The sequence below is a fragment of the Balaenoptera musculus genome, chromosome 20, assembly GCF_009873245.2.
Source record: "Balaenoptera musculus isolate JJ_BM4_2016_0621 chromosome 20, mBalMus1.pri.v3, whole genome shotgun sequence".
Taxonomy (NCBI): domain Eukaryota; kingdom Metazoa; phylum Chordata; class Mammalia; order Artiodactyla; family Balaenopteridae; genus Balaenoptera; species Balaenoptera musculus.
In genome coordinates, this window is record NC_045804.1 from 30,809,140 (window position 1) to 30,834,154 (window position 25,015).

Sequence of the window (25,015 nt, forward strand, 5' to 3'; positions counted from 1 at the left end):
CCTGCTCCCAAAGTCCACCTCCTCAATTTGGGATGATCCGTTGTCTATTCAGGTATTCAACAGATGCAGGTACATCAAGTTGTTTGTGGAGCTTTAATCCGCTGCTTCTGAGGCTGCTGGGAGAAATTTCCCTTTCTCTTCTTTGTTCGTACAGCTCCCGGGGTTCAGCTTTGGATCTGGACACGCCTCTGTGTGTAGGTCGCCTGAGGGCATCTGCTCTTTGCTCACACAGGACGGGGTTAAAGGAGCACCTGCTACTGGGGCTCTGGCTCACTCAGGCGGCGGGGAGGGAGGGGTACGGATGCGGGGCAAGCCTGTGGCTGCAGAGGCCAGCGTGACGTTGCAGCAGCCTGAGGCACGCTGTGCGCTCTCCCGGGGAAGTTGTCCCTGGATCACGGGACCCTGGCAGTGACGGGCTGCACAGGCTCCTGGGAGGGGTGGTGTGGATAGTGACCTGTGCTCGCCCACAGGCTTCTTGGTGGCGGCAGCAGCAGCCTTAGCGTCTCATGCCCGTCTCTGGGGTCCACACTGATAGCCGCGGCTCGCGCCTGTCTCTGGAGCTCATTTAGGCGGCACTCTGAATCCCCTCTCCTTGCGCACCACGAAACAAAGAGGCAAGAAAAAGTCTCTTGCCTGTTCGGCAGCTCCAGACCTTTTTCCGGACTCCCTCCCGGCTAGCTGTGGTGCACTAGCCCCCTTCAGGCTGTGTTCACGCAGCCAACCCCAGTCCTCTCCCTGGGATCCGATCTGCGAAGCCCAAGCCTCAGCTCCCAGCCCCGCCCACCCCGGCGGCTGAGCAGACAAGCCTCTTGGGCTGGTGAGTGCTGGTCAGCACTGATCCTATGTGCGGGAATCTCTCCGCTTTGCCCTCCGCACCCCTGTGGCTGCGCTCTCCTCCGTGGCTCTGAAGCTTACCCCCTCTGCCACCCGGAGTCTCCGCCTGAGAAGGGGCTTCCTATTGTGTGGAAACCTTTCCTCCTTCACAGCTCCCTCCCACTGGTGCAGGTCCCGTCCCTATTCTTTTGTCTCTGTTATTTCTTTTTTCTTTTGCCCTACCCAGGTACGTGGTTAGTTTCTTGCCTTTTGGGAGGTCTGACATCTTCTGCCAGCATTCCGTGGGTGTTCTGTAGGAGCAGTTCCACGTGTAGATGTATTTCTAATGTATCTGTGGGAAGGAAGGTGATCTCCGCGTCTTACTCTTCTGCCATCTTGCCCAGACATTGAAGCAGGTTTTTAACACCCAGACCTGTGATACAATTCTGTGTTAGTATCCCAGAAGGTTGTTGGCTCTTTCTTCAGAGTCCATTTAATTTATTGACAGAAGAATCTAGGATTTCTCTCACATAAGTAGTTGGAGAAGAGATGGGATAATCCCCTTGATTTTAGTTCTCCACCTCAGTTTCACCGTCCCTAGTACTTTGGGTTCCTGAGTCCCCAACCTCTCTGGGATTCTACAAGATATGTTCCTCAACATCTCTAGCTGTTTTATAGGCCAGAATTTTGCCATGAATCAGTTATGGTGTGCTGAGTTAGTGATTGCCCCTCAGCTTCTTAGAGGTATAACATGCCACCTCTGTTTACCCCAGTACACCGTACAAGTATTACCATTTTCTATATGTGTGCTCAAACTTAAAAGTGTTTACAAAGCCTTTCCCTAGCTTTCAGCTTCTTCAGGCCTCCTTTATCAATTATCACCCTACCATCTATTTTTTGTCTTCCAGAAATTTATTGAAACTTTTCATCTCATGGCTCTTCTTTCATTTTTTCTCTAACATTATGAGTTTATACTGTTTGTAACCCTTTACTTTTATATGAGTAGGCTCTTGGAGGAAAAGAAGATACATGCCAAGGTCAAGCTGCCATTTTTAACTGAAAATTGGATTTTTAAAAAAATTTAACTTTACTAGAGTATAATTGATTTATAACAAACAGCACATATTTATAGTGAGACAGTTTGGTAAGTTTTGACATGTGTATCCATTTGTAAAACCATCACTACTACCTACTGTACCTTTGAAGAAGCTGATGCTTGGAGAAGCCTAGAAGTTCAAATTGGAATCCAGGTCTGTCTGATGTCAAGTTCCATGCTGTGGGCTCTGAAGCCTGAGTTCTAGTTGGGAAAACAACCATTGACTATTTCTCATTTGTGTAGGGAAAGTACACAATCTCTCTGAATCTAGCTACTCATTTCTTTAATAAGAGGGCTGTGCTAAATGATCCTAAGGTGTTTTTCAACTTCAGGTTTCTATACTTTATTTATGTTTCTTATACAGAAGTGGTAAATCTGTTCAAATACAGTTTTTAAATTAAATGAAACTGCACTATTCTCTATAATTTTCACAGTGGAGCTATATGAGACATTAAAATAATATTTTTTTCTTTTTATAGGAAAGTATTTAAGAAGCTCATGGAGTAATATGAGTCAGAGTAATATAGGATCTGCAGGAAGTCCCTCAAGATAGTTGGTGAGACAGTAGGAATTTGTGTTTTCTTCAAAGTGTATTGTATAATTATTTTGCAGACATTCTGACTGTAAAATTCCTAGCCTTGTGCTCACAAGAGACATTTTCCTCAGTCTTTTATTATTATGTGGTTTTTAAGCTTAGTAACGGTGGAAGCTATAATAGTTACCTAAAGCTTAACTGTATTCTTCACTTCTGCTAGAAAATACAGATTTTTATATAGCTATAGATATTGATAATGATATAGATATAGTCCTATAGCTCTATCTAGCTTTCTATCTACAGAACTGCCTTTACATTTCTCAGATATTATCAGCAATGACTAAAATGCCATAGCCCAACATATATAAAATACATCTATCATCTATACACAGGCACATATTGTTTACATGCCAAGTATATGTAATGTTTTTATGCACAGTTAAAATCAAATTTGACTGTTCTAAGATATGACAGTTTATTTTCTACTTCTCCAATCTTAGGAAAAGAAGAATTTATAGACTCTTCGTCAAGATCTTCATTTATACAGCTGTTAAATCCAAGGCTACAGTGGTAGTGAAACCATGAATAAAAATACATCTGCCGTAGTATCATCCGGGCTACTTGAAAAGTAATTGCTAAATTAAATTTAATATGTTTGAACTATCATAGTTTAAAATATGTAGAATATTAATGAACATTTGGTGGAAAGTTTTATACAGCTACCTACCTGTGGTCTAAGATAGTGGTAATGAAAAGGTTGATCAGAGCTTTCTATGTAAATCAGGGTAAAGGACAAATTATGCATTCTCTTTTAGAATTATTTATATAGACTGCTTTTTAAAAATTTGATCTGATTTTTTGCATACCTAAAATATTTTATAATTCCAGTATAAAAATAACATAATGTTAAGATTAACATTTGCTGACTAACAAACCAGCTCAAAGTACCTTAAAACAAACAAGCATTTATTCTTCCTCATGATTCCGTGAGCAGTTCTTCTGGGCTGCACCAGATCACGTAGGGTGGCCTCATTGCCATGTCTGGGGCCTCATCTAGGAAGGCTGGATAGCTGAAGTCTCTTTCAACCTGGCCTCTCATCTTCCAGGCAGCTAGCTCAGGCTTTTTCACGTGGTGGCAGAATGGTTCCCAGCAACAAGCACAAGTGTTTTTCAAATGTCTGTTTTCCTCGCATTTGCTTATGCACCATTGGCTAAAGCAATTTAGATAACTAAGTCCAAATTCAAGGTCTAGAGTTACAGACTTTACTTTTTAATGGAAGGAGCGGTAAAGTCACATTCCTGGGGGCATGCAGACAGAGATGGGAAGAATTGGTGGCCATTTTGCAAACATGTAACACACATATAACAAGGTATATTTGGAGAAGTCCTGCTTTCAGTCTTGTCTTTCACTCTGTGCCCTCATTCCTCCTATAAATAGCCATCTTTATTCTTAGTTCTTTTTCAGTGTTTCTTTTTGCATAAGCAAATACATATCCATGTAAATATATATGCATGTTATATATATATGTGTGTATATAATTATATTTTTTCTCAAAGCTATTATTTATTCTGTATATAGTTCCACTGTATAGACATTCTTCTACTCTTGCTTACATAGTAAACAAGTGTACACCAGCACTTTGACTCGGGTTTGAAGATCTTCCCTGCAGAAGGGTGTCAGGTTAGTTAAACTCAGGGTATCTTTCTCTGATGCCTCCTCCTGGGAGCACTGGAAAGCTCCAGTCTCATAGGGATATAAGCCAGGCTCAGCTGTGTGGTAGGTGAAGAGCTCTGTCTACAGAGCTCCATGCATTGATGCTGAACAGTTTTACTCTGTGTGACAGCACAGAGTTTTATCCAACTACTTAGGGCAAAATCAGGTTCATGAGGAAGTAGCATATGACCAAGGCAAAATGTCCCAAAACACCCAGGATCCAGCTCCCAGGCTCCACTTGCCAGTGCATTCTTAACAAAAAGGTAGCATATTATATATAGTGTTTTGACCAGACTTTTTTTAAACTTAAAATTATATCCTGGTGATCACTTCATATCAATTTATAAAGATCTTCCTTGTACCTTGTTGTAACTGTATAGTATTCTGTTCTTAATATACCATAATTTATTCATCCATTACCTTATTGATGGACATTTGAATTGTTCGCTATTTTTGGTGATCACAAATTATGCCAAATGACGAACCTAGTATACAAGTCATTTGTATTTCTTGCCAGAGTATCTTTGGGAAAGGTTCCTAGAAAGGGGATTGTTGGATCAGAAGGTAAAGTTAGAGACTATCAAATCCCCTCTTTAGGGGTTATGCCATTTTGCATTACCACCAACAATGTAAAAGAGTACCTCTTTCCTAAAGCCTTGTCTTATATTGTCAAAGTTCTGAATTTACGTTGATCTGATAGGTGAAAAGCAGTGTCTCTGCCTGGTTTTAACTTGTAATTCTCTTACTATGATTAAAGTTGAGCAGCAGAACTATTTTTAATAGCCAAAAAAAAAAAAGAAGTAATATAAATTCTTAACAATGAGGGAATTTTAAAGTAAGGTCCTAGCAAGTAAATACACTGCTGTGTTAATAATAGATACTCTGTGTTGGGATTAGAAAAGGAAGGATCCTTTACTGAAATAATAACATATGCTGGAGATCGTGTGTGTCCCCATTGAAGGAAATTGACATTTAGAGGGTTTAAGAGGTTATTGGAGGTGCTTAATGAGGACCTTTGTCCCCTTTCTTCTTCATCTTGCCCTTTTCTAGGCTTCACCCCTTTACGTCCTTGCAGTCTAAATCTCCTGTCAAGAATGGACTGAGGTTCTGGAATCTGACAATAGAACATTTTCTACCTTTTTTTCCTAGCTAATTGACTATTACCCTAGTAACCCTAGATAGGCCCTCCAACCCTAGAGCTGAATTCAATATAATGCAACCCTAAAGGATGTGCTATATAAAGGGCAAAATATTCAAAAACAGGGAGTTTTGTAATTTTTTTAAAATTTTAATTTCTTTCATTCTACTTTTTTATGATTTAACTTTTGAATACAAGTCTTCTTAAAGATATAGTCAGAACTTCTATGGCAGAAGTTAAGAAAATTTTTTTAAAGCTATAATCATATGTAAGGTACGGAGTAACTCTTTTTAAACAGCAGTTTCTCTGTTTTGGCACGTTTGAAGACAGCTGGAAGTCCTATATTCAAAAATGGCTTTAGTGCACCAGTGAAGTAGACCTTAGACCATACTTTGCCTCTGGAGTAAGACAGACTGCCCTCACATTGCTGTTCTCCAGCTTCGTAACCTTGGGCCACCAAGTTAACCTGCCCAGATTTGGGTTCTTTTAGAAAAATGAGGGTAATAATCTTAGGGATTTTATAAATATTAGTTGAACGGACTAATGTATGTATATTGCTTAGCACAACACCCACTGTACCATAAGTAAGCAGACAGCCCTAAGCTTCGTTTCATGCTTTATTCAAGTTCTCTTGGACCAGTAAAAGTATCTGCTCTGACCACTGTTTAGAAACATAACTGAGGTGAAGGGGGGAGAGTACCTTTTGCAGAATTCTTTTAACAGTTCCTTCTTTTCTAATGGCATCACTTTTATGTCTGGCAGAAATTGCAGCTGGAGCAAGTAATCTGTACCAGGAAAATACTCTTTCTAAATTAAAACGATAAACTGCATTTGTTTGTTTGTTTTTTTGAGATTCAAATGAAGGTCATATTTATTTTGCTTTAAATGGCCAAAAACATGTCTTTTAAAGTCACTTACCTAATTCATTGAAGTATTTTGTTTTGGAATCCTTCAGTGTAGTCAAAAAAATCAGTTAAAACTAAGTCTCTTCAGGGCTTCCCTGGTGGCACAGTGGTTGAGAATCTGCCTGCCAATGCAGGGGACACGGGTTCGAGCCCTGGTCTGGGAAGATCCCACATGCCGCGGAGCAACTGGGCCCGTGAGCCACAACTACTGAGCCTGCACGTCTGGAGCCTGTGCTCTGCAACAAGAGAGGCCGCGATAATGAGAGGCCCGTGCACCACGATGAAGAGTGGCCCCCCGCTTGCCACAACTAGAGAAAGCCCTCGCACAGAAACGAAGACCCAACACAGCCATAAATAAAATAAATGAATAAAAAAAAAAAAAAACAAGTCTCTTCAGTCACCTTTAATAAATCTTTAAAGTTGTTTAAATAATATTTTTAAAGTATTTTTCTTCTACTCCAAAGAAATAAGCATTATTGCAGTAATTTCTTCTACTGTTTGGCTGTTTTATAGAAAAATTAAAATTAGAGCTAAGAAAATTCATTTGATTGTTTTTGTATGATCATACTTTTTAAAATGTCATTGCTAGTGTGTACTTTGTATTCTGAGTTGTCTAGTTCTAAGAATTTGATTTAACAAACAGTTTAAAGAAAAAGTAGGTACCCATCTCTAGGCTAACCTGTGCATGCTACTTTACTTTATCTTAGGGATCCTGCCTTTCAGATGATTACAGTTACCAAGGAGACAGGCCTTGGTCTGAAGATCCTAGGAGGAATTAACCGGAATGAAGGTCCCTTGGTATATATTCAGGAAATCATTCCTGGAGGAGACTGTTATAAGGTAAAAATGAAAATAAAAATAACCCTTCACCTAAAAGACAAAACCACTAGTGATGAGGTGTGTTTTCCTATATCATCAGTAAATTTTTATTTTTATTTTTGTGATGGTGTATACATCTAGGAAGTAGAAAGAATTAACATTTTGACTAATAAGGCAGAGAAACATTTAAGCATGCATTAAGCTAAGGAAGAATAATCTCAAATTTTACTTTTTTTTTTTTTTAACTTTTTATTTTATATTGGAGTATAACTGATTAACAATGTTGTGATAGTTTCAGGTTCACAGCAAAGCAACTTAGCCCTACAAGTACATGTATCCATTCTCCCCCAGACTCCCCTCCCATCCAGGCTGCCACATAACATTGAGCAGAGTTCTCTGTGCTTTAAATATAGCAGTGTGTACATGTCAATCCCAAACCCCTTAACTATAACTTCCCTCCACCCTTCTCCCCTGTAACCATAAGTTCATTCTCTAAGTCTATGAGTCCGTTTCTGTTTTGTAAATATGTTCATTTGTATCATTTCTTTTTAGATTCTGCAAATAAGCAATATCATAAGATATTTCTCTTTCTCTTTCTGACTTACTTCACTCAGTATGACAATCTCTATGTCCATCCATGTTGCTGCAAATGACATTATTTCATTCTTTTTTATGGATGAGTAATATTCCATTGTATATATGTACCACATCTTCTTTATCCATTCCTCTGTCGATGGACATTTAGGTTGCTTCCATGTCTTGGCTATTGTAAACAGTACTGCAATGAACATTGGGGTGCATGTATACTTTCTGACCATTTTTTTCTCCAGATATATGCCCAGGAGTGGGATTGCAGGGTCATATGTTAGCTCTATTTTTAGTTTTTTAAGGAACCTCCATAATGTTCTCTATAGTGGCTGTACCAGTTTATATTCCCACCAGCAGTGTAGGAAGGTTCCCTTCTCTCCACACCCTCTCCAGCATTTATTGTATGTGGATTTTTGATGATAGCCATTTTGACTGGTGTGAAGTGATATCTCACTGTAGTTTTGATTTGCATTTCTCTAATCATTAGTGATGTTGAACATTTTTTCATGTGCCTCTTGGCCATTTGTATGTCTTCCTTGGAAAAATGTCTGTTTAGGTCTTCTGCCCATTTTTTCTTTGGGTTGTTTGTTTTGATGATATTAAGCCACATGAGCTGTTTATAGATTTTGGAGGCTAATCCCTTGTCAGTCACATCATTTGCAAGTATTTTCTCCCAGTCTGTGGGTTGTCTTTTCGTTTTGTTTATGGTTTCCTTTGCTGTGCAAAAGCTTTTGAGTTTAATAGTTGCCATTTGTTTATTTTTGTTCTTATTTCCATTTCTCAGGGAGACAGATTGGAAAAAATATTGCTGCAATTTATGTCAGAGTGTTCTGCCTATGTTTTCCTCTAGGAGTTTTATAGTGTCCAGTCTCACATTTAGGTCTTTAATCCATTTTGAGCTTATTTTTGTGTATAGTGTTAAAAAATGATCTAATTTCATTTTTTTACCTGTGGCTGTCCAGTTTTCCCAACACCATTTGTTGAAGAGACTGTCTTTCCACCACTGTATAGTCTTGCCTCCTTTGTCATAGATTAATTGACCATAGGTGCATGGGTTTATTTCTGGGATTTCTATCCTGTTCCATTGATCTATAGTTCTATTTTTGTGCCAGTACCATACAGTTTTGATGACTATAGCTTTTTAGTATAGTCTGAAGTCAGGGAGTCTGATTCCTCCAGCTCCATTTTTCTTTCTCAAGACTGCTTTATCTTTTCGGGGTCTTTTGTGTCTCCATACAAATTTTAACATTTTTTGTTCTAGTTCTGTGAAAAATGACATTGGTAATTTGATAAGAATTGCATTGAATCTGTAGATTGCCTTGGGATGTATAGTCATTTTGACAATATTGATTCTTCCAATCCAAGAACATGGTATATCTTTCCATCTGTTTGTGTCATCTGTGATTTCTTTCATCAGCGTCTTATAGTTTTTGGAGTGCTGGTCTTTTGTCTCCTTAGGCAGGTTTATTCCTAGGTATTTTATTCTTTTTGATGCAGTGGTAAATGGGATTGTTTCTTGAATTTCTCTTTCTGATCTTTCATTATTAGTGTATAGAAATGCAACAGATTTCTGTGTATTAATTTTGTAGCCTGCAAATTTACCAAGTTCCTTGGTGAGCTGTAGTAGTTTTCTGGTAATGTCTTTAGAATTTTCTATGTATAGTATCATGTCATCTGCAAACAGTGACATTTTCACTTCTTATTTTCCAATTTGGATTCCTTTTATTTCTTTTTCTTCTCTGATTGCTGTAGCTAGGACTTCCAAAACTATGTTGAATAAAAGTGGTGAGGGTGGGCATCCTTGTCTTGTTCCTGATCTTAGAGGAGATGTTTTCAACTTTTCACCATTGAGTATGATGCTTGATGTGGGTTTGTCATATATGGCCTTTGTTATGTTGAGGTAGGTTCCCTCTATGCCCACTTTCTGGAAAGTTTTTATCATAAATGGGTGTTGAATTTTGTCAAAAGTTTTTTCCATCTATTGAGGTAATCGTATGGTTTTTATTCTTTACTTTGTTGGTGTGGTGTATGACACTGATTGATTTGCGGATATTGAAAAATCCTTGCATTCCTGGGATAAATCCCACTTGATCATTGTGTATGATCCTTTTAATGTATTGTTGGATTCGAATTGCTACTATTTTGTTGAGGATTTTTGCATCTATGTTCATCAGTGATATTGGCCTGTAATCTTCTCTTTTAATGGTATCTTTGTCTTGTTTTGGTATCAGGGTGATGGTGACCTCATAGAATGAATTCAGGAGTTTTCCTTCCTCTGCCATTTTTTGGAAGAGTTTCAGAAGGATAGATGTTAGCTCTTCTCTAAATGTTTGATAGACTTTGCTTGTGAAGCCATCAGGTCCTGGACTTTTGTTTGTTGGGAGTTTTTTAATTACAGTTTCAATTTCAGTGCTTGTGATTGGTCTCTTCATATTTTCTAATTCTTCCTGGATCAGTCCTGGGAGACTTTACCTTTCTAAGAATTTGTCCATTCCTTCCAGGTTGTCCATTTTATTGGCATACTGTTACATATAGTAGTCTCTTATGATCCTTTGTATTTCTGTGGTGTCAGTTATAACTTCTCCATTTTCATTTCTAATTTTGTTAATTTGAGTCCTCTCCCTTTTTTTCTTTATTTTGTTTATCTTTTCAAACAACCAGCTTTTAGTTTCATTGATCTTTGCTATTGTCTTCCTTGTTTATTTCTTTATTGCCGATCTGATCTTTATGATTCCTGCTCTGATCTTTATGATTTCTTTCCTTCTACTAACTTTCGGTTTTGTTTGTTTTTCTTTCTCTAGTTGCTTTAGGTATAAGGTTAGGTTGTTTATTTGAGATTTTTCTTGTTTCCTGAGGTAAGACTGTATTGCTGTAAACTTTCCTTTTAGAACTGCTTTTGCTGTATCCCATAGGTTTTGGATTGTTGTGCTTTCATTTCCATTTGTCTCTAGGTATTTTTTGATTTCCTCTTTGATTTCTTCAGTGATCCATTGGTTGTTTAGTAGCGTATTGTTTAGCCTTCACATGTTTGTGTTTTTTATAGTTTTTTGTTCTTGTAGCTTATTTCTAATCTCATAGCACTGTGGTCAGAAAAGATTCTTGATATGATTTCAATTTTCTTAAATTTACAGAGGCTTGCTTTGTGGCCGAGGATGTGGTCAATCTTGGAGAATGTTCCGTGTGCACTTGAGAAGAATGTGTATTCTTCTGCTTTTGGGTAGAGTGCTCTATAAATATCAATTAAGTCCATCTGGTCTAACATGTCATTTAAGGCCTGTGTTTCTTTATTGATTTTCTGTCTGGATGATCTGTCCATTGATGAAAGTGGGGTGTTAATGTCCCCCACTATTATTGTGTTACTGTCGATTACTCCCTTTATGGCTGTTAGTATTTGCCTTATATATTGAAGTGCTCCTATGTTGGGTGCATATATGTTTACAATTGCTGTAACTTCTTCTTGGATTGATCCCTTGATTGTTATGCAGTGTCCTTCTTTGTCTCTTATAACAGTGTTTATTTTTAAGTCTATTTTTTTGGATATGAGTAGTGCTATTCCAGCTTTCTTTTGATTTCCATTTGCATGGAATACCTTCTTCCATCCCCTCACTTTCAATCTCTATGTGTCCCTAGGTCTGAAGTGGGTCTCTTGTAGACAGCATATATACGGGTCTTGTTTTCATATCCATTCAGCCAGTCTATGTCTTTTGGCTCATTTAATCCATTTACATTTAAGGTAATTGTTGATACGTGTGTTCCTATTGCCATTTTCTTAATTGTTTTGGGTTTGCTTTTGTAGGTCTTTTTTCTTTCCTTCCTCTTTTGTTCTCTTCTGATGATCATCTTTAGTGTTGTTTGGGTTGCTTTTTCTTTTTTTGTGTGTATCTATTGTAGTTTCTGGGTTTGCTGTTCCCATGAGGTTTTGATATAGTACTCTATATGTGTACAAGGTTGCTTAACGTTGCTAGTCTTTTTCCTGCCTAGAGGAATTCCTTTAGCATTTGTTGCAAAGCTGGTCTGGTGGTGCTGAATTCTCTTAGCTTTTGCTTGTCTGTAAAGCTTTTGATTTCTCCATCAAATCTGAATGAGAGCCTTGCTGGGTAGAGTATTCTTGGTTGTAGGTTCTTCCCTTTCATCACTAAATATATCATGCCACTCCCTTCTGGCTTTCAGAGTTTCTGCTGAGAAATCAGCTGTTAACCTTATGGGAGTTCCCTTATATGTTATTTGTCGTTTTTCCCTTGCTGCTTTTAATAAGTTTTCATCTTTAATTTTTGTCAATTTGATTACTATGTGTCTCGGCCTGTTTCTCCTTGGGTTTATCCTGCCTGGGACTCTCTGTGCTTCCTGGACTTGGGTGGCTATTTCCTTTCCCACGTTTGGGAAGTTTTCAACTATAATCTCTTCAAATATTTTCTCGGGTCCTTTCTCTCTCTCTTTTCCTTCTGGGACCCCCATAATCCAATGTTCGTGCGTTTAATGTTGTCCCAGAGGTATCTTAGGCTGTCTTCATTTCTTTTCTTTCTTTTTTCCATATTCTGTTCCATAGTAATGATTTCCACCATTCTGTCTTCCAGGTCACTTATCCATTCTTCTGCCTCAGTTATTCTGCTATTGATTCCTTCTAGTGTATTTTTCATTTCAGTTATTGTATTGTTCATCTCTGTTTGTTTGGTCTTTAATTCTTCTCGGTCTTTGTTAAACATTTCTTGCATCTTCTCGATCCTTGCCTCCATTCTTTTTCTGAGGTCCTGGATCATCTTCACTACCATTATTCTGAATTCTTTTTCTGGAAGGTTGCCTATCTCCACTTCATTTAGTTGTTTTTCTGGGGTTTTATCTTGTTCCTTCATCTGGGACATAATCCTCTGCCTTTTCATTTTGTTTATCTTTCTGTGATTGTGGTTTTTGTTCCACAGGCTGCAGGATTGTAGTTCTTCTTGCTTCTGCTGTCTGCCCTCTGGTGGATGAGGCTATCTAAGAGGCTTATGCAAGCTTCCTGATGGGAGGGACTGGTGGTGGGTAGAGCTGGCTGTTGCTCTGGTGGGCAGAGCTCAGTAAAACTTTAATCCACTTGTCAGCTGATGGGTGGGGCTGTGTCCCCTCCCTGTTGGTTGTTTGGCCTAAGGCGACCGAGCACTGGAGCCTACAGGCTCTATTTTGGGGCTAATGGCAGACTCTGGGAGGGCTCACGCCAATGAGTACTTCCCAAAACTTCTGCTGCCAGTGTCTTTGTCCCCGTGGTGAGCCACCGCCGCCCCCCCCCCCCGCCTCTGCAGGAGACCCTCCAACACTAGCAGGTAGGTCTGGTTCAGTCTCCTGTGGTGTCACTGCTCCTTCCCCCTGGGTCCTGGTGCACACAAGACTTTGTGTGTGCACTCCAAGAGTAGAGTCCCTGTTTCCCCCAGTCCTAAGTCCTGCAATCAAATCCTACTGGCCTTCAAAGTCTGATTCTCTGGGAATTCCTCCTCCCGTTGCCAGACCCCCAGGGTGGGAAGCCTGATGTGGGGCTCAGAGCCTTCACTCCAGTGCATGGACTTCTGTGGTATATGTGTTCTCCAGTTTGTGAGTCACCCACCCAGCAGTTATGGGATTTGATTTTATTGTGATTGCACCCCTCCTATCATCTCACTGTGGCTTCTCCTTTGTCTTTGCATGTGGGGTATCTTTTTTGGTGAGTTCCAGTGTCTTCCTGTCAATGATTGTTCAGTAGTTAGTTGTGATTCCAGTGCTCTCACAAGAGAGAGTGAGCACACGTCCTCCTACTCCACCATCTTGAACCAATCTCAGCAAATTTTTAATATTAACTGAATATTCACTGTGACCATTTCTTAGTGGAAGATACAAAGGAATTAGAAGATAGACCTTTACACTCGTGGAGCTTTAACCTAACAAATGAATAGGAAATAAATATGAAATAAATATGAAAGCAGATTTCAAGCTGTAAGTAAATGTTATATATTTTTAATTATATGCTGTTCAAATTTTATTTTAAGTCTGGCTGAGAGAGGTTATATTTGAAGACATGTTATCTATCCACTGCTCCGAGTTAGGGTTAAGTTAGATCAGTTAAAGTACTTCATTTAGCCTCTCCTAAATGCAAAACAAAACAAAACAAACAGAGCAAATAAAATCCACTCATTTCTGAATTTGCAGTAATTCTTGTTGAATTTGTTAATTATGTCAGTCACTAGTTGCCCATATGAGAAATTAGATTTAGAATTAAGACTAGAAAATATCTTTTTTAGGAGTTAGAAAACCTTACTCTCCTCTTCACTGTAAGAAATATGTAAAACATGATTTCCTTTTTGCTCTGGTTGCTAGGAAGCTCAGATCCATATTTGAAGCACTTAGTTAACAAATTGGTTACTATATTTTCATGCTCATTTCTCTTGAATTTTATTTGCTATTTCTGTTTTACTAATGTGATTCTACATGTCTTTTGTTGAAAATTGCCTCCCTTTTTGGAGAGATGTAGGATATAAAAGAATTTAATAAAACATTCTATTAATATCAAGCTATATAACATGAGAAGAGATCCTCTTATAAAGTCTGTTTATATTGTCGTTGTCCTTATTCTAGTTGTTTTGGTTGAATAAATAGTCCTACCCTTACCCCCAACCCCGATTCCTACACCAAACACTGTTTAGCAAGCAGTTTGTTTATTCAATTGGATTTTTTTCCTTGTTAGAAAAAAAAATCAGTTTAACCAATAACTTCCAAAACAATAGATTTAAATTGTTTCAATCTTGCTGAGATAATAAGGTTTCTTCCAAATACACTTACCAAGTGGTAAGTATTATACAATAAGTATAGTGTATTATAATGATATAATTTTTGGCTATTGAATTTAATTTATTAACTAAATAAGAGCATACTTAAATGCTTAATTTAAACAAATTCAAACAAACAAAAAACAAAATTTTTCTTGTAAGAATTGAGATGTACTACTTTAGTTTTAAAGCTGAGATATGTCTCTGTGTGTGTGTGTGTGTGTGTGTGTGTATTCAGTATAGCTAAGGTATTTCTTAGACTATACTTGAAGTAATGCAATAGATCATGGTACCTAAAAGTGAAAAGAGTTTACTTTTAAGACAAACATCAATTTGTGCTTTTCTTACCCCATGAAAAATATTTGTAGTTAAAGTAATAAATTGATAGCAGTGGTGCTGAGTGACTCATCTCCTGTCAGTGATTACAGACTAAGAAATTATACCTATAATGTATATTTTCTGTTGTTGATTTTCTGAGAATTTCATTGTTTGAAAGTATATTAGAAAGCAAAACCATGTAATAAAGTATATTTTATATTTACCACTAGAGAGCAGCACAGAGTTATTAATGTTTTTTGACAGTATTTGGTCATGTCCAAGAGAAGAAAACAGCCGAAATATAGAAAGGTGTAGGCAGAGAAGAATAAGTAGGTTTGTAGTGCTTACATTTACTTTTGTGTTCTTCCTCAAGTTACAGAGTTATGTACATATTTACTCTGCAAATACAAATTAATGCAATTTTACTTTAAAAAAATTTTATGAATACTAATAATAGAATTTAATGTATTTTAAATACTGTGTTAGGTTTGTTAATAAACTTCTAATCTGTACAAAATTTATGCAGGTGTTTTCATGGACTAGGTAACACAGGCTCATAGGGTATCCTTATTAAGTTGCTGAACTGAACAACTGTTAATATTTTTTAAATGCATATGAGTGCTTTCACTTGCTGTAATTTTATTTTAACATTATATTGTTTCAGAACTAATAACCTAGGCAATCTCAAGTTTATAGATGGATTATATTTCATGTATATTCCCAAACTTTATAGATAGGGAATTATTGGAACGCAGGAGTTATCTTTAATTAACCATGGTTAGCTCCTCCCCTTTATCCCAATACACACACAAAAGTATTTTTCCTCCTGGAAGATATGAAATACAATACTGGTTCAGTAACCAAAATGGTCCTGTCTCTTTGAAAAACGTATTCTGAGTTCAAACTTGGAACATCTTGACACGTTTTGCTAGTTCAAGTAGGAAAGAAGATTCTCCTAGCTCTAAGAGCTAGAGGTAGCCTATAGGTTGGGAACAAATATACTAGGTACTGAGTTAAGGGAAATATGAAATATGGGAACTCCAAGGCCCTTTTCACCCCACCAGCCAATCCGATATCAGTTTGGAGTCTCAGTGTTAAATCTTAGATCTTTTTTTGGATGGGACACCCCTTTGACCTTCATACCCACATATCCAATTGCCTGATCAACATTTCCACTTGGATCTCTTAAAGGCATCTCAAATGCAACATGTCTGAGGCAGGACTCATGATAGTCACATCACACCTTCATCTACCCATTTCTTCCCAAACAGACCTCTTTCCAGTGTTCCCAATCTCTGTGAATGACACCTTCCAATAGCACGAAGTCAGAAAACCTAACAGCATCCTAACTACTTCCTCTCCCTTAACACCCATATCCAATTCCTTAGTACATACTGTTGACTGTTCTACTCTCTTAATAGCTCTTGAACCCATCAGTCTTCTTGATCTCCACTGCCATCACCATTGCTTAAACTATCATCAGTTTTTATCAGACCTCACAATAGCTTTGTCTGCTCTTATGCACCATTCCTATTTCCCTCCCAGCTATCCTACTAATACTTACTTGCCTACAAGGCTCTGTATTACGTGACTTCTGCCCTCTACTTCTCTGACTCTCCATTCCCACCTATGCTTTCAGAGTAGCATTCTTTCAGTCCCTGGAAGGGACCTGGTTCTTTCTCATCTTATATGCTGCTCCCTCTGACTGAGAACAGCTCCCCCCATTACTTTCAAATATCAATTCAAAGACCACTTACAGAGAGAGGTATTCCTTGTGCTTCCCCCATCCCAAGTCTAGGCCAGGTTGTTTTCCTGTCTGTGCACCTTTCCTTCATATCACCTGTCTGTGCCTGTTTCTTTCCTTCTCAGTTTGTGATCATACATCAGTATCTGTGATTGTTTTACCAACTCTGCCTGAACCACAAGTCTCAGATTATTTCCTAAGTGCAAGGATTGCATGTATAATTGGCAGCATTTTTTCACTGGAACTGGGACCAAGGATTTTTGGCTAGTTAGGACAAAAGCCTCTGGATGGCAGGGGGTAAAGAAACCAATCCATTGGTGGGAGCTAAAGCAGTAGCAGCCAAGAGGGTTCACTTTAAGATGTCACTCACTTTTCTCCTTTGCCATTATTATTTGTGTTAGAGCCACCTTAATTTCCTCAAAGTGTTTCCTGGGCCTTATTCATTTATTGTGGACCTATTGTATACCTGGCACTATGCTCAGAGATATAACCATGAAAAGGACATAGTTCTGGTCAACTGAAAGAATCAGTGCTGCTAATTTGGGAGTTACTGAATTAATATACTCCAATGGAAAAAAAAAGATATGTAAACAAATAAGGACAGTACAGAGTAAGTGCAATAATATAGATAAGTAAAAGTGCTTTTGGAGCAAAGAGAAGGGGACAATTAAGTAAATCTAGGGAGATGGAGAAAACCTACAGCAGAAATAATGTTTGAATTTGGTTGTGAAGTTTAAATGAGAGTTCATCAGAGAAGTGGCAAGGTGTGTTGTGGCATTCTAGATAGGAATTAATATGTGTAAGTGCATTAAAGTTTGAAAGACTGTGGCTGGTTTGAAGAACATTTTCTGAGAATAGAATGAAGAATTTATATGCTGAGGAGGGAAGGTAGATGATGAGGCTAGAAAAAGTAGGTTGCAGCTGGTTTGTTGTGCTAGGTTTGGGAAGTTCAGGAGTTTCAACTTTTCCCACCAGTGGGCAGTCATAAAGGGTTCTTAATTTGAGGAGTGGGAGGATTAAATTTGCTATTACTGTAAAAATTGCCTGCAACAGATATGGGATTCTGATTCAACTCACTTCAATTTAACACCTACAATGTGCTATGATTTTATATACATTATTTATCACCACAACCTTGTGCAATAGGTACTTATCCCCACCTCACAGCTAAAAAAATGAGTCTCATGGAGATTAAACAAATTGCCTAAATTTACGTTAATAACTGGTATTAAAAAAGTGATACCTCCATTGACTTTCATCCTTTATGAAAGTATGGGAAAGGAATCCAAAGGCTTGTAGGAGCATTCCTTAATATTTAGGAATAATGAGTTAGAATCAAGCTGTATACATGGTTATGGTAACACATTATTTAGAAAACTGTAATGGTCATTATAATCTGAAATGGACAGTGTTGGCAGCTTTTAATGGAAGTATTCAAGTGTTCAAGAATACATTATTATTTCAACATCTTTATAAATGTCAATGTGAAAGAATTCAGACTGAAGTTAGGTATGTGAAAGTGCTTGGCACCTTGCCTGTCGTGTTGTGTAGTTGCTCAGTAAGTGCTGAATCAGAATCTAGACAGTGTGGAAGAGGCCTCTCTGAAGTTACTGTCTTCACAGACACATTAATCCAGCTGGGGCAGAATTCACTGGCTTTGAATGCCAGACTTTTACAGAAATAGCTTTGTTTTAGTTTGCAGGTTCTGACTTTTAAACAGGTTCAGAAATTCACATGATCAGCTAAGATCTTATTCTAGGAGGCAAAGAAGAAAAAAAAAAAACTGCTGTGAGTACGTTTTAGAAACGAAAATATATATAAACACCAGAAACCACAGTCAGAGACTTTCTTCTTCTTCTCTTCTCTGACTCTTGTCTTCCTGGAAAATGCTACTTCAGTACATGGGTGTACTTTAATATGTGTTAAATTGCCTTACTGAGAACTTTTTCCTCTGTATGGCTAATACTGTGCGGCCCAAGAGGCGAATGTGGGAGGCTTCTGTTTTCTGAAGGCTTTTTCTCCGTAATGCTGTCAACCAACTGTGGTTTCTATAAGATACATGGATAGAGGAGCTGTCTCCGACAATTTAGAATTTAGTTCCGTGTTCCCTGTAGATGAGATTGTGCACCTTCCCTATCCCCTTCCTTTGCTTTCTCTCATTGTTTATGAACATCTAGCTAGCAGGTTGTGGAGCTCAAATTTGAATTCAAATCTATCTGGTTGCCACACCTCGTGCTCTTTTTTTCTCATCAGTCCACTGCCTCTGAAGACTGCTGCCCAACTAGAAGAGGTGCCATCTGGCTTATAGTCCTCACTATAGAATTTTCCCTTTTCAAGGAAGTTCAATAAAAGGCAGTTTAATACCAAGAATATTTAGATTAAAACAAAATAACCTAATATTTACTGTCCACCACCCCAATTCTAAAAGAACCTTTTTTCCCTTGTCAGTGTCCTTTAAATGCTTTACTCCAATGAAGCAGGGCTTTCTTCATTTTTCCCTTTCTTTCCTCAAATTATTTCCAGGCTTTGGGACATAAATCAATAGTAGAATAGTCATTAAATTTCAGTTATAATCTACCTTATTAAGCTGATTCTAATGAGGAATTTTTTTGCAGATCCCAAATGGTCTAGAGCTGGATTTAACAATGACATTTATTTAATTTTATTTATTTATTTATTTTAAAATTAGATTTTAAGAACCTCTATTTGGCCCTTACTTCCAATGCCAGTTTTGGACTATAGAACCAAAATAAAATTCATCTGGTTAGGAACATTGTTGAGGCAAATGTCATGAGCTTTCTTTTTATTTTGATGGGCTGGAAAATTTCTTTTCTTTTTAATAATATAATATTTTATGCATACAAAAGGATATCGGAACATATATCTAACTTATGAAGAATAATAATGAAACAAACGCCTATGAATCCACTTAGAGTTCACCATTTGACTTATGAAGTAGAAAATTTTACTATTAAGTCTTCCTATATGTTTTCCCCCCACCCCATTGCATTCCCCACCCTCCCTCCCAGAAATAAGCACTCTCCAGAATTTTGTTCTTCCTTAACTTTTATTAGCCTTATCGTTTTGCATGTGGCAAAAAGGTTGTTTTTGTTTGTTACCATTTCACTTTAACCTGAGGGAATGACTTATCCTCAAACTAATATTTAGCATATTAAATTGCAAGCTCTTGTACCTAAGTTTCTAAGTATAGTCTGAGTATAATTGATTTAAATGCATATGTAACCAAAGTCTGTCATAAGACTTGGGCCCAGGTAATACAGAACTGTGTTTATAAAATCTTACAAAATCAGCTCTTTCATTTTACTGGACATGTAGGATCCATATGGTAGATACTTTCTCCATATTGCTTAGCCTTTTCCAGCATTACTATTGTGTTTTATTCCCCATACATCTATCAAATGGAAGGAGAAAAAAAAAATCACCTGTGAATATAGCAATTGTGTGTTCTCTGACTTTGCTAATTATGTTTAATCACATATCTATAAAATCCAAATTAGTTTTCAAATTTTATATATTTAAAAATCAAATTGCCTTTTTGGATTTTTTTATGTTTATATTTCAGAAGGGTCATAGGATCATTATGCATTTAGATTATAATATCTTTCATTACACAGTATTTGAAATAACATGTTCCCATAAAAATTCTTGATAAATATTTTATATTTATTTTGCTTTCCTGTATACTCAGTATTCAGTGTGAGAGATAATAGTAAAGGTCTTTTTATAAAAAAGTATTGTTATTTAAAAGTAAAGTAACTGTAAATCACCATTATTATATATTATATACGTTTTTTACATATAATGCAGTTCAGACCAAAGATCAGTTATTCAGGGATATATCAATATTGTATCAGACTTTCAAACAGAGGGGTCTCATAACATGGACCTTTTTTATAACTCCAGTTGATTCTTTTCATCAAGGAAGTGTGGGAAATAATACTTAGGTAATGTTTACAGTATGAAAACAAAAACATTAAGTGCAGAAGCTATCCCAGGGATAGCTTGGGGTCAAAGGCCTGCAGATACCTGAACTCTCCCTACTTCCCCATCCTCATTTCTCATGATTTCTGGCTCACACTTTTTAATTGAGCACTGTGTGGATGGCTATAGTCCCCTGCACACTGTATGTTGCTTCTCATCTCTGTGTCTTTATCCTGCTACCTCCTTGATGGTAATACGTTTCTTCTTTACCTCCTTCCATCGCCTTATCTTCACCATCTCTTTTCCCTGGTTAATCCTATTAATTAAAACTTATTTTATACATAGTAGATAAGACTTTTTAAAAGATCTTTCCTTGAATTTGTGGAATTTACTTAAATACCATCAAGGGTGAAAATGCTTTTTAACCATATAAGCTTCTCCCCTAGTTATAGAAATAATGCTTTCTGTGTTTGTACTAATGATAAATGGAGAAGCATCTTAAGAGCTGAAAATGAAGAGAGCTCATTCTTCTTTTCCAGTCTGAATTAAAAGAAAAGGCAAATGAAGACTGAGAAAACTTGCCTAACATGTACATTAAATTTTGTAACTTTTATGCTTTGTCTTATTCAGTTAGGCTAGTTATAGGCAGAGCCAGGACTTGACAAAGACAATGCCAGGCAGCCAATTAGAATTGGTCGTTATTAGTAGGATGTGAATAAAGCTACCTGTCCAACCAACTGGGCCTGAGTCACAGGAGGGACAGCAGATCCAGTGAAGAAGATGTTTCACCATGAACAGAAATGTGGGTAGAATCAGTATAATTAAGATCCTTGACTGAATTTTTAAAAATTCTAACTGTGGAATAACTCAGTGTTTGGTGGGATGAAAGATAAAGGAATGCTCAGAAACTGAAGTGAATGAGGCTTATATTCTGAAATATACCAGAATTATTTAGCCTACTTTATCACATTCAGAGCTGTGTTTGTCTCATACAAGTGACCTTTTAAAACAGGCCTCTTTCCTAGTGTACCAGACTATGTCTTCATATATTCAGGATTCCTTAGCCTGAGAGTTTATTCAAGGAGTACGTGAACATTTCCATTTCATTCATGTATATTACCAAACCAGACTTTAATCAAAACATTTTGCTGTTGAGGTTCTTTGTCTAAAATTTTCAATTTACTCTTTTCTTTAGGTCATTCTTTACTAAAACTGTGCTTTGCTTTAATTGCATCAATTAATTTTTTAAGAAACACCTTAATCAGTTTCTTTACAAATGTTACTATTTTTGTTAGGATGGACGTTTGAAGCCAGGAGATCAACTTGTCTCAATAAACAAGGAGTCTATGATTGGTGTATCATTTGAAGAAGCAAAAAGCATAATTACCAGAGCCAAGTTGAGGTAACTATTCTATCTGTAAGATAGAATGAGTCATTTAGCATGTCTCCCTAAAAATAGAAATTTAAGTTGTCCTAGTACTTTAGACCCAGAAGAAGTATTTTTTGATAATATATGAAACATTATCTTAGAATTCAATTGTACTATATCCATAAAGTGATTTCTTTTTAATGCTAGGTCAGAATCTGCTTGGGAGATAGCATTCATAAGACAGAAATCTCACAGCAGTCATTTAGAAAATCCATCGTGTTCATCCCTTTTACAAGCTACAGGAGAATATGGACCTCAAGCCTCAAAATTTAGTCTTCTTTCTTCTCCCTCTGAAATACTAATTCCAAAGACCTCATCCACTCCCAAATCTACAGATGCCATTTTACCTTCTATTACGATAAATCAGGTAATCTTAAATTTCTCTATTTATGTAGTCCACAAATCCCCTATGTGTCATTATGTTTGTCATATACATATAGAACTATAATTTTGGTAATATAGTTTGTTAACAAATTGGTATTTCCTTGAAAGATCTTTTCTTTGTTTAAGATTTTTATGCTATGCTGTCAATAAATACAATTTTTCAAGTCAATATATTCTTTGTCCAGAAAATCATGATCAGGAATGGCATCACAAAGATATGCCTAGATATCACTCAAAACTATGATATGGAATGTTATATTTATTTTCAGATAGTCTCTAAGGGATGACTGTAATTACTAATTGCTACAGTGCCATAAATAATGAGTTATAAAATAGAGTATATACTCTATAAAACAAACTTGAAAATCAGGTAGGCTTTTAGTCAGTGCAATAAAACTCATCAAAGGTAACTTCAGTTTCAGGTCCATGCTAATCAGGTACAGAGTTTAAGATTTTCTCTTAGCCCTTTATACTTTCTCATTTGGGGTTATAATACCTTTTCAGAGACACAGTGCATAGCCTTATATTTTGTTGTCCTTGGATATGGTAGAGCTGAAAGCAGTTGTTACTTTCATTCTGAATTGCTTTGTTTGAAGATGAATATAGCAAAATTTTAAAGGTTTTATATTTGGGGGACTATTGCTTTAATCTCTTTAATCATTCTTTTTATGTTAATGTGAGCTTCTCGTCTGGTTTTTGACCTACTTTAGAAAATGACATTTCAGGTTCCTCATTTTCTTTCATAGATAAAAACTGGATACAAGAAAACAGAACAGATTCCAATTACTTCTTCAGACAACAGCCCTACAGATATGCCTAATACAGGTAAATGCACATTTAATTCCTCTTTCCTGTTATTTTTTTCAATTACTCTCTCAATGAGGAGTACATAATGTGACTTAAAAGACTTTAAAGAAGGGTGCATTATGCCTTTTTCCTTCATTGAATAAAAGAGCAAAATGAATCCATTGTGCAGTGGTCCCTGTTAGATTATGACTTTTATTGGAAATTTTCCTGAACAAAGGTTTGAAATTTTAAAAGATGCATTATCATCGCAGTGTCTATGAAGCTGTAATAATCAATGAACTGTTGAAACCAAATAATGAAAACTCTTCTATAACTCAAGATTAGGCTGCCTTACCCTTTTAGTGAAATCCTCGCGAGGTATATTAAATGCACCTTTCAGAGAAATTATAGAAGGGAGCATAGCTTAAGAAAAGAAGTATGTTTTGTTTTTCTTGGAAGAGATTATATAGATATAAATTAGAAAGAACATCAGTATTGTGAATTCAATATTACTGGTTCTTAATTAGCATGAAATGATTTATTGACTTTTCAAAACAGTAAAGGATTAATTGTGTAAGCTACCCATAAAAAAAGGATTTTTATCAATCTGTAAAGTGTTTGTAGGCTCAAATATCAAGAAAAAATTCCTTCCCTTAAATTATCTCCAAAATTTAAAGGGAACAACAATAAAAACAAACAAACAAACAAACAAAAGTATACTTATTGAAAGGAAGAGTTAATTACATGTCTAAATTATAAAGCAAATTGTTACTCATATACTTTAATTTTTAATAGCATTGTGTAAATCAAAACTGCAAAATAAGGAAGAGTTAGTAGAAATTATTAAGAAATTATTAAGAAATTATTAAGACACTATTGTCTTAGTCTGTGTGGGTTACTATAACAAAATACCACAGAATGGGTGGCTTATAAATAACAAACATTTCTCACAGTTCTGGAGGCTGGAAGTCCAGGATCATGGTGCCAGCATGGTCTGGGTGAGAGCTTCCTTGTGGTTGCAGACTTCTTATTGTGTCCTCACATGGTGGAAAGGTCTAGGGAGCGCTGTGGGGCCTCTTTTGTAATAACACTAATCCCATTCGTGAGGTCTCCACCTTCATGCTCTAAGCACCTCCCAAAGGCCCCAACTCCTAATACCATGATGTTGAGGGTTAAGATTTCAACTTACGAATTTCGGGTGGACACAAACATTCATACCATAGCACATAGCTCCTATACTTAACAGTAATTTATAGTGAATTCCATAGTAGTTTCTCTGATTTGGAGCAATATTTACCAGTGGGTTAGGAACAATCTTTAGCCATCAATTGTATGCCTTTTCACTTAGTGGGATTTGTTGACCCTTAGAAACTTTATTAGTATTATTTACTTTACATAATTAATTTTCATTCTCTTGATATATTGTTTTTATTTTAAACTGGGAACCCATGTGAGAAAAAGAAGATAGATGAAAGAAGCAAACAATGGTGAGGAGGCATTTATGTAACTTGTTTTTAATTTTGAAAGCAATTAAACTACTTAATGCCTCTTTTAGCCAATTTATTTACTCAGTAAGTATTTACTGAGTATGTCATGTGCGTCATAGTTCGGTAGGAAATATGAAGGAACTGGGATTTTTTTTCCATGAGATACTTAATAGTATACTGTGAAATAAAATATGGGATTAAAAACCTTCATTATTCAGATTAGAAAGCACATATATGTGTGTGTTTATTTATGTGTGTGCGTGTGTGATTATTTCATTGAATAAATACTTGACTATTTGCAGTGTTCTGTGTTGACTAGAGCAGGGGGTGGGTGGTTTTGGTACTCTAAGAAGTGTATGTCTTATGGACAAATAACACATTTGTACAAGATGTGTAAAGACATGAGCAAAGTAGATTAAGGGAAGAAGTAGTAAGTGACCTGAGTGTGATATAGGGAAAACACAGTGGTTAATCACCAGGCTCTGAATGCAAACTTAGAGATTCAGATCTTTGCTCCCAATTTATTGGCTGAATTAGCTTATTATAT

General features: G+C 36.7%; 1 protein-coding gene across 2 annotated transcripts in view; it reads left to right on the forward strand.

Annotated features, from left to right (window-relative positions):
- STXBP4 (syntaxin binding protein 4) overlaps positions 1-25,015 on the forward strand; it is a 190,298-nt gene that overhangs the window by 15,966 nt on the left and 149,317 nt on the right. The window contains exons 2-7 of one of the 2 annotated variants that reach the window (XM_036835713.1): positions 2,389-2,465; positions 2,945-3,072; positions 6,909-7,041; positions 21,678-21,784; positions 21,959-22,178; positions 22,942-23,020. In XM_036835713.1, coding sequence (XP_036691608.1) covers positions 3,026-3,072; positions 6,909-7,041; positions 21,678-21,784; positions 21,959-22,178; positions 22,942-23,020 — 586 coding nt within the window. In that variant the 5' untranslated portion in view covers positions 2,389-2,465; positions 2,945-3,025. The remainder of the gene's footprint in view (positions 1-2,388; positions 2,466-2,944; positions 3,073-6,908; positions 7,042-21,677; positions 21,785-21,958; positions 22,179-22,941; positions 23,021-25,015) is intronic. The other variant, XM_036835714.1, reaches the window with a different exon arrangement.